Source organism: Lipomyces chichibuensis (assembly GCF_038497645.1).
Source record: "Lipomyces chichibuensis strain CBS 12929 unplaced genomic scaffold V1513scaffold_23, whole genome shotgun sequence".
NCBI lineage: Eukaryota > Fungi > Ascomycota > Lipomycetes > Lipomycetales > Lipomycetaceae > Lipomyces > Lipomyces chichibuensis.
This window is the reverse complement of record NW_027117475.1, coordinates 229,623-239,011: the sequence shown is the minus strand read 5'-3', so window position 1 is coordinate 239,011 and position 9,389 is coordinate 229,623. Positions and strand designations below refer to the sequence as shown.

Genomic DNA, 9,389 nt, shown 5'->3' with positions numbered 1-9,389 from the left:
AATAAGTGACGTCGCGTTTGGATTACCTCAATTATTTTCCACTTATTTCCAATTAAAAATTAAGTGGAAAATAATTGGGAATCCAAACACACCCTAAAGTTTGCAATTACAACGATAGAGCCTCCCCATCTCACAGGCGCGCCCACGGGGCACCAAAATGACCTATGTTTGATTCCCTCTTGTTGCTGTAGTGGAGACGCGAACCTGCTTGCATATCTAGCTTGGGGGTGGGTGCGGTGCTTTGTCGTTGACTTTCACGATGCTGGTTTCATTGGGCAAATTTGCCTCGTGTTTTATTGTCGTGGTTCCTTTGCGCATTACTTTCCCGCAAGACAAATGTAATAGTTAAAACGGTTATCCAGTAAATAAAAAATTGACTGAGTCTTCGCGTATATTTCGATGAATATGGCTTACACGATTTTATTACTAAGGTTTAGTCGACTAAATTATACATTATAGAAGTATTTCAAACAAACCTGCGCAAACCACCGTAGATCACAAAAAGGCGGAAAAGAGAGTATTAAATTTCTTCTTCGCATCCGTGGTAATCACTTCACCATGGCATGGAATGATAGTTTCATAATCTAGCGATTGAATCGCGCAAATTCCCGTCTTCGCTGCCTCCTTGTCTTTCAACACAGCATTGACCATTCGTCTATGCCATGACGAGTCCGGGTGAAGCGCGTTGAAAAGCCTGGTCAAGCCAGATCGCGGATTAGTAGGGGACTTTGAATATTGCTCTATAGCTGGAAGATTGAACACGAGATCGGCCTCGATGAGAGTCTTAGTCGGAATATGGTACGTGATCAGCTCCTTATTTGGATGGCTGGGCAAGTACACAAATTTGAAAACATCGTAGAGTTCAGGATCTTCAATTCCTCCTTCACTCGGTGTAATGACTTTGTTGGCAATGCTAATTTCGTGGTCGACGTGAACACCCTGTGAAGCTTTGCGTCCACGGAGTCCTTCGACACCTACGATCTTCGCGGCCGGGTACTTGTCTTTCCATGACTTCAAGGCCATATGGTGCTCGAAATCTGGCGCGATAAGGAATTTGACGTCGCGAGATCCAACGATTGCAGCCGAGTCGTCACCATATGGAACTGGAGCGATCACGACGACAGAGTTCGAGGAAGGCAGAGAAATGAATGTCGAACGTCCGCCAATCTGAAACAGTCCAGAACGCTTGAACGGAGTCGAAAGGATCGAGATGGTGGGGTTTAGTTCACGCGCAACCGCGCAGAGAGGTGTTGGGTAGCCCATTGCTTGTTAAAATTGTGCGAACACTTTAGGCAAGGTGATATGACGAGAAGATTTATAAAAGTCAGGTTAGTGACAATGGTTTACGTAGAGAGGTTCGCTCTTCGAACGGCCAACGGGTAGTCTTTTATATCTATGAAAATCATTTCGTGTGAACGTCATGGAGACACCAACGTCTGCCTAATCGGCGAGCTATGCATGAAGAAAGGTCAGCCCGGCGGAGCTGATCTGTCGCTGTTAGTGGAAGAAGCGGCGGGTTCCAATCGGGTATCACCCTCAGCCACAATCGCTGACCAACCATTGCGTCACAGTCGCCGTTCATTATTCCAAGAAGCCCGGCAGACCCCAAGGCAAATGCACTTAACATTTGCAACAAAAACTAGTTTCTCGGTTAAACTACTGCCCGAAGCTTCGCATTCTTCTATCATTTGGTATCGGCACCTAGTTCGGAATAGACGTGGATAATTTCTTCGATAGCTGAGACTACTAGGCCGACTGTATTTGCCGATGACGTAAATATGTTGCCGACGCGGCTTTCAATGTTGAGGGTGTAAAAATGGTTACGGAACCCCAGTATTATTTTAATATCGATGGCCAATTTAGTTTGCAAACTACGACGACCTTGCCATTGTAATCATCATCGTCTGCCACATATATCGAATCCAATCATGTCACCCATCACGACCGGGTACGAGATTCATATGTTGTATTATACAAGATTAAAACATGCCGGTATCACTGGTGGTAAATTACTTCATTGCATCGTCATCGTCAATAACCCATCTTTAGTGACATGCAAAATCCCCTTCGCATTCTCTAATGCTTGAGTCTGTACTGTAAATCAAAACACAACCTGTCATGTCGCACCATCCATTAACCCGTCGTTTCATTAACTCTTGACAAGCAGCCACATCAAGACAAACTGGCACAGAAAGCTATACATGAATAAGAACTGAATCCGCCTCTGGCGCTGTCGCTGAGTGGTGGTCATCGATGTCGCAGCGTTGACTGCAGATTCCGGCAAGACGACATACTTCAAGGAACGCAGCTACAAAATGTCAACACTCGTTCTATTCGAAAGTGAGTGAATACTGCAGTTATACTCACCAAAAAGAAAGCGTTCGCTGAGAATGTGTACAGGAACACGACGTATTTGATTAGGAGGCCCGGAATAAAACTGCCCGCCATCATGGTCAAAATGACACTACCACCAGTTAGCATTCGTTCCACTTTATTATATTACAGTAATCATACCCAATAAATTTGTAGCCGCTGTATGCGACTAAGTCCATTACCTGGGACTCGTTTGAAATACTCAAGAGATAGCACCCTAGCTTTAAGCCGAGTATTTCAAAAATAACAATAGCAAACGCCATTGATGCAATATAACCCAGAATTTCAGGATGAAAAACACCATGAATACCAGCCAGAATAGATGACAACAGGATGTAGGTAGTAAATGCCATAACTTAAGCACAATGTGTCAGCAATGTGCAACTGAAGGCGGCAACCGACAAACTAACCTGGAATATACATATCCGGCGCATTAATATCATCTCTAGGGTCCATATATCCTTCAACCGTGCCGGAAACCTCTGAGCGTTTCGTTTGCCTTGCCCACGGCTGCTGTCATTAGTGGTATGCCTAACATATACGGTATTCTTCGACATACTTTGTGTCTCCAAGGGAAGAGTACTAAAAATAATTTCCGCAAAACATAGTTATTGGAAACATTAAAGTAACTTTTTAGCGTAGGCATCGACACCGAGAAGTATTTCCCGAAATTCTGTTCGACGTATTCCTGGCCAGCAAGCATAGCATTTCGCCCGACCTGGAGGCCCACCTGTGCGGTGGTGTCATTGAACAGGTTGCCGTACCGACCTTCTCCTGCACCTCCAGTACCTTCGTCATATCCAGACGCCCCTGACCGTGGTACGTATGGATTGGTATTCAATGGCTGCGTTTGCTGTACTGGAGGGGGTGATCGCATGGGCGGAATGGGATGCTGAGGAATGGGATGATGAAGGGGTGGTGACGACGGACCTCGATGTGACTGCTGAAACATTCTGAGAAGTGGATTGCAACGACTCCTTTATGTGACTCTATTCACTGTCCTTGAGATTGATAATATTATTCGTAAAAAAAGTCGCTGAAGAGATACACTGTTTATTTAGTTGGAAACGAAGCATTGCTCAGTGAAAGATGACCGCTTTGCGATCCAACTGCCATGCTGAAATGTCCGCGTGAGTGCGTGTCCTTGTTCGCTCCACGCGTACACGTCATACCACGATCACGACCAAACAATTTTTTTGGAAGCTGTCCGATATTATTCTAATTTCTTCAAAGTCCTCTAAGCATTTGACCTCAGTCGTTGTACTCACACAACGAATCATTCAGCTACTTTGCAGATAAAGCTGTGAACCTGACAGCCGGGATTCTGCATACGACGAATTTTTGTGAGTATAATAAGCCAGTATCATAGCGGCCGACTTTAGTGAAACTGCACGTCGCTCTTCAGCATGCCGAAGAATAAAGGAAAAGTATGTTATTGATCCGTCTAATACATCGATTATACATATTCTACGATTCCGAATTTTTGTATTAACATATTGCGATATAGGGTGGCAAAGTAAGTCTGATTTATCAATACGGGTAAATCATTGGATCTCAGTCGCACGACACAGTCTCTCGCAATCAAGAGCAATAAGCTAACCAGCACTTTAGAATCGTCGGAGGGGAAAAAATGAGAACGACGATGAGAAGCGAGAACTTGTCTTCAAGGAAGATGGACAAGGTAAGTGCCTGATTTATTGGTATCATTCACGCTATGCACCTTGGTGGCGACTGCATGTGAAACACGGTGAATGCAAATAGCACGCTAATCAGTAACCCTATGGCAAACAGAATACGCCCAGGTCGTGAAGATGCTTGGAAATGGTCGTCTTGAGGCACTATGCTTCGACGGCGAAAAGCGGCTGGCTCACATTCGTGGAAAACTGCGCAAGAAAGTATGCATTTACCTTCTATTACTTGGCGGATTTAATGTTAAATTACTGTTTTAGGTCTGGATTAACCAGGGCGACATTATCCTGTTGTCTCTCCGAGAGTTCCAGGACAATCAGGGCGATGTCATTCTAAAGTACAATGCCGATGAAGCGCGAAGTTTGAAGAACTACGGCGAGCTGGTGTGTCATTATTTAGTGTTGTACATGTATTGGAATAGAATCTAACGAGATCTGATTTACAGCCGGAGACTGCTAAGATTAATGAGACTGACACCTACGGTCACGAGGGTGACGAGGAATGCAACTTCGAATTCGATATTGGTATGTTCCAGTTTTTCCTTGCGCTTATTAATTTCAAAATTTTTAACTCATCATGTTGTAGACGAGATCTAAGATATTCTCATTGATGGTTTTTGTTTCGTTTTCGCCGGTCACATTCTTACACACAGCGCATGGGTTTTGTATTTTGTTTGCTTCGTACGTCTTGTAAATGGTTTATTTATTCGGATCTTTGTCAGTATTTAGTATCATGGATTTCACGTATGTAGTAATGTAATACAGGCGATTAACGAGTGCCACATTGCTGTGACCTTTCGATCGCCCGATATATGTGACCAGGTCAAGGAATGACGTACGTTCCTATACTATTTATGTGGCATTGCTGAGCTCTCATATACCATGTGCAGTCCACCGTTGCTGCCACGAGATAAGCCTGGCGGCATGCGACGACTGAAGTGTCTTTATCCGAAATCAGATATAGTGCATGAGACCTCATGAAGTGCGAATACCGGATTATTAGCTAATTACATCAGTACTACTATTTAGAAACTAGATTGTGCAGCCAATGTCTTGCAATAGGCTCGATACTGTAGACCTGAGAATAGAGGTTAGGGTATGGTTTGTTCCTTGGAAGCATCCCACTTCGAGTGGTCTGTGTCTGTGCGGCCTAGGCGAAGCGACAGCGCAAGTACCATGCGACGCTGCGCCTGTTATTATCGGCATCGAGCTCAGCATCACATAGATATTCTACACTTTTTTGACTTCCCTGTCCCACCTTTTAGATCTATCGAACACCCTGTAGCCTCATCATTTTCTTTTAGACATCTTCGCAATGAATGCTGCCTTTCCGAGCAGCTCGCAACTCGATATCTCCGCCGACAATGCCGTGCCCGCCCGTCAGCATCACCATTCAGCCCACAAGCTCACGCGGACCATGTCTGGCTTCGACCTCTCCACGCTTCCCGATGCCGATCAGATGAAATACCTGGTAGCTACACTGCGCAAGTCTATGCGCAGGTCCTCAGAGATACGTCGATCAATTGTGAAAGAGGATATGGAGTTTGAGAAACTAGACGACAGCGTACGGAATGACCCAACTGGTGTGCGCCCATGTTGCCATCCTAACAGTCTGCCTAAATGGTGATGCTAACGTGTCATAGAAATTCGCAAACATGAAGAAAGAAAAAGGAAACTCGAAATCGACTTGAACCGGACTGAGGCATTTGTACGGCGATATATGACTTCACTAGCACAATTGTCAGGTATATTTACTTTATTGATATGACTCGCCAAGGATTCGTTTACGGCTCCTAACGTCATGCAGATGTGTCATGTGAGAATATTGATATCAATTTGAACTCCCCTGCCACATCTCCATCAAGTGGACTTCCTCCAGCTGGGTCATCTGCAGCTTACAGCGCCAACACCGGCCAAGCTCTATTCCAACTATAACCAGATTGACCTTGGCTGGTCACTGCACAATGTGTCATGCATGCACTCTACTCGGGTGATACTTACATTGCACAAATTGCGTACAGTAGATATGCGTCAATTTAAGTCGTTTACTGACTCTTTATTTGGAAAGGTACATTAATAACGGTATAACGGTTCAAATGGATTACTTGTATATTTTGGATTATCTCTCCGTTCTTATCGCAGCCAACACTATCTTTTTTTGCTTTGGACTAGGCGTTTGTTGTTTGTATATATACGGTTTTGACGTTATTTTCATGTATATCTATTTGTATTCTACCGTTTACTTGGCCAGTAACAGGCGTTTTATTGTTGTCTTTCACTCTTTTGACTGCTATGTATTTGCTATTACTACAAGACATATGCCGGATATAATGGTAACTAAGAGACTATCCTTATGCTGCTGATTGGGTCATTTCCGTTCATGGGAAATTAGAATGACACACCGCGCCATGAATTACTGTATCTTCAGATTCAAAAATGGCAAATACGAAGTCGTCCTGTTAATGTCGGCCATTTAGCCGACTTCACAGTTGATGAATTCAGCGACAAACGGAAATGAGTTGCGAGGGAATAACGACTCGCCGAACACCTTACCCTGGGGCTTCAGGGGAACTCCTTAGCGCCGCAAGTGGCTATGCATATAATGTGGCTGGTTGAGATGCAGCCGCTCTTTCTAAACGGATGCGGAATACTCACGTTGGATATGAGACAGTTGTGTATTCCTATCCACGAACCGGATCCAGGAACGCCTGTGACTGCTTTCAACCCTACGTTCTGGGCAATCGGTCTAACTGCGGGGATGAATTCTTTGCCAGCCTAAACCCTACCACAGTCGTGACAATCTTCAGACCTCGTAAGGCGAGAACTTTGAATACTCAAGGACCATTTGCGATACAATCAGCCCAAAGATCACAATCGACTATGTCCGCTAAGATCGAAGATATCACCGACCTGCCCGAGGAGCACACTCACTCCCACGACGCGACCCTCGAGGACGATGCCTCGTCTTCGTCCGGCGACGAGGCCCCGGTCGCCGAGGACGGCACCATTCCCGCCGGTGCTTCTGTCGCCGTCTACTCTCGCAATGAGAAGAAGGCACGCAAGGCCGTCGTCAAGCTTGGCTTGAAGCAGGTCCCTGGAATCACCCGTGTCACTCTCCGTCGTTCTAAGAACATCCTATTCGTCATCTCCAACCCCGATGTCTACCGATCTGCATCTTCAGGGGTTTACATCGTTTTCGGCGAGGCCAAGATCGAAGACTTGAGCTCCTCCGCTCAGGCGAACATTGCTCAGCAATTGCAGGCTGCCGAGGCAGCCTCCCAGGCCACTGCTGCGGAGTCTACTACTGAAGACAGAGGAAAGGGCAAGGAGAAGGAGATCGAGGCTGCTCCAGAGGTCGCTGAGGAGGCCGAGGAGGAGGGCGATGTTGATGATACTGGCATGGAACAAAAGGACATCGAGATTGTTATGACCCAAGCTGGAGTCTCACGGGCGAAGGCGATCAAGGCCCTAAGACAAAACAACTTCGATATTGTCAACAGGTTAGTACCCGCTTCTCGGATCATCTGATTCGATTCAACACGATTGAGTACAATGGATATGTGCGCCTTAGATCATTTGCTAACAATGAATGACAGTATCATGGAGCTCACCACCTAGTTGATCAATTCCATAATCGCATAAATGGAGGAGAAAAGCCGTTTCTTACGTTTTCGGCCGGCGTTGCTCTTTTGGTAAATTCACATGTATCTCTATTTGTGTACGCTAAATATAAAAAATCGAAGGGACGGCTAAATGGGGAGTGCAGTCACTATTACTTCGATTGTATATAATACACGTTCATGCAAAAAGCAGAATTGTCATACAAGATTCAGCGGCACATTCTAGAATTCATATATGCGAGATGAGACATTAGTATTATCGAACGAGCTCAATATGAGTGTCAATTTAACTACATAACAGACATGGCGCTGCGCCGACTCCTCCAAGTAATACAAATTACCATAACAACGAATTTCAAAGAACACACTGAAATAAACGCACGACACTTGTACTAATCTATGTTATTGGCACGGTGAGAGCTATGACACTAATGTCGATCCCATATTCATGCATATCATTGTTCCCTACATTCCACCACGGCGTCAACTCTGGCTTAGCGTTGATGATATAATCCTGTCTACTCATATCATCTCGTTCATGATTACAAGTATTTCTCCTATCTACGAATAAATCCAGCATTAACACGGAACGAAGTGATCATATTTATGCAGCATCATCCTGCGCGTAATTCTTCGTCCATTCTCGAGCTATGCTCAGTCAGCAATTTGTAACTAGGCTAGTTTGGAAAACAAAATTTCAACCTACCAGTACTAATAGCGGCTCTTTCGTCTTCTTTCCACCGCTGTGCGACGTCATTTGCAAGAGGATCATCCTTTATTGTTATCTCAATGTTAGCAATTTGCAGAATTTCAAATCTTTGCACAAATCTATATGAAGTCATGATTACGCACAGGATTTGGAGCTCCTAGTAAAGCCTGAACTGACAACAAGATTGTACGGATCTGTAACGCTGGCGACCAATTTGCTAGAAGATTATCATGTCAGCATCATCACACAACATGGGAAGACAGAACGCGGCAGTATATGTACTTTTCAAGACATCCAGACAAATACGTCCTAGTTTATCAATATTTGGGTGGTAGATCTTAGTCAAAAATCGGACCTTAGGAGCAACCATTGGGTACTCCTCCGGAAGGAATAGCTCGAGCTTAAAGACACCACCTGTTTAATACGAGGAATCAGTAAATGTACTAGAGTTCCTATCCTCGTCTGTCGCCACAATAAACTCCGAATTAACACTACTACTTGCATGTATAAATACATACCCTCATATGGAGATTGTGACGGACCGTCAACGGTGACGTCAAAGTATCTCAGGTTGTCATCGTGAGGCACTGCGGTGATGCCGGGAACAGGGTCGCTGACTAGACGTTCAGTTTCCTATATTGTTAGAAAAATGATCCTTCTCACATCTAGTTCATGGATGCAGAAAACATCAGGATAACGTCACACTGAATACCAACCTTAATGATTCGCTTGGGTAGCGCCATTGACAGTAGATGTACGTGATTTAATCGAGATGCAATAACCTGTATCTGTGTATATATCCTGTGATGCTCTAGGCCCGCCAGTGATAACAACAATACCCAAAAGCTATCTATCAATTGCACTAAATTCAGCACCCAAATAATTAGGATGTGCGGTGCGTGAATTTATTAATGATGGTGTTTGTCCAAGTATTAGCCGAGATTGTCGGCCATAAGGTGGAGCAATGTGTGTTCAGGAGGTCCCGTGAGTCATGCACAT

The 9,389-nt window shown here is 44.7% G+C and overlaps 6 protein-coding genes across 6 annotated transcripts; 3 read left to right on the top strand and 3 right to left on the bottom strand.

The window, feature by feature from the left end:
* Positions 1-495: 495 nt before the first annotated feature.
* Positions 496-1,263, bottom strand: V1513DRAFT_426135 (uncharacterized protein; the record flags this gene model as incomplete). Its single annotated transcript, XM_066896154.1, has 1 exon — positions 496-1,263. The coding sequence occupies one exon, from the start codon at positions 1,261-1,263 to the stop codon at positions 496-498; it is 768 nt and encodes a 255-aa protein (XP_066752793.1).
* An 886-nt stretch (positions 1,264-2,149) lies between these two features.
* Positions 2,150-3,325, bottom strand: V1513DRAFT_381470 (YIF1-domain-containing protein; the record flags this gene model as incomplete). The annotated part of the gene is made up of 5 exons (XM_066895070.1): positions 2,150-2,308; positions 2,368-2,464; positions 2,515-2,728; positions 2,784-2,883; positions 2,933-3,325. 5 exons carry the CDS (start codon positions 3,323-3,325, stop codon positions 2,150-2,152), a joined length of 963 nt encoding a protein of 320 aa, XP_066752792.1.
* Positions 3,326-3,607: 282 nt separating this feature from the next.
* V1513DRAFT_465253 (nucleic acid-binding protein) lies at positions 3,608-5,076 on the top strand. Its single transcript, XM_066900028.1, has 7 exons — positions 3,608-3,800; positions 3,881-3,889; positions 3,985-4,054; positions 4,165-4,268; positions 4,323-4,445; positions 4,508-4,586; positions 4,648-5,076. Exons 1-7 carry the CDS (start codon positions 3,780-3,782, stop codon positions 4,656-4,658), a joined length of 417 nt encoding a protein of 138 aa, XP_066752791.1. The 5' UTR covers positions 3,608-3,779; the 3' UTR covers positions 4,659-5,076.
* A 670-nt stretch (positions 5,077-5,746) lies between these two features.
* Positions 5,747-6,563, top strand: V1513DRAFT_133824 (uncharacterized protein). The gene is made up of 2 exons (XM_066894193.1): positions 5,747-5,806; positions 6,130-6,563. The coding sequence occupies exon 2, from the start codon at positions 6,158-6,160 to the stop codon at positions 6,422-6,424; it is 267 nt and encodes an 88-aa protein (XP_066752790.1). The 5' UTR covers positions 5,747-5,806; positions 6,130-6,157; the 3' UTR covers positions 6,425-6,563.
* On the top strand, positions 6,357-8,005 carry V1513DRAFT_133796 (NAC domain-containing protein). The gene is made up of 2 exons (XM_066894192.1): positions 6,357-7,561; positions 7,658-8,005. Exons 1-2 carry the CDS (start codon positions 6,702-6,704, stop codon positions 7,677-7,679), a joined length of 882 nt encoding a protein of 293 aa, XP_066752789.1. The 5' UTR covers positions 6,357-6,701; the 3' UTR covers positions 7,680-8,005.
* Positions 7,919-9,329, bottom strand: V1513DRAFT_479999 (ubiquitin-conjugating enzyme/RWD-like protein). The gene is made up of 6 exons (XM_066900320.1): positions 9,107-9,329; positions 8,909-9,023; positions 8,673-8,804; positions 8,534-8,607; positions 8,388-8,454; positions 7,919-8,329 (listed from the first exon to the last, which is right to left on the bottom strand). Exons 1-6 carry the CDS (start codon positions 9,131-9,133, stop codon positions 8,286-8,288), a joined length of 459 nt encoding a protein of 152 aa, XP_066752788.1. The 5' UTR covers positions 9,134-9,329; the 3' UTR covers positions 7,919-8,285.
* Between the last annotated feature and the right edge of the window lie 60 nt (positions 9,330-9,389).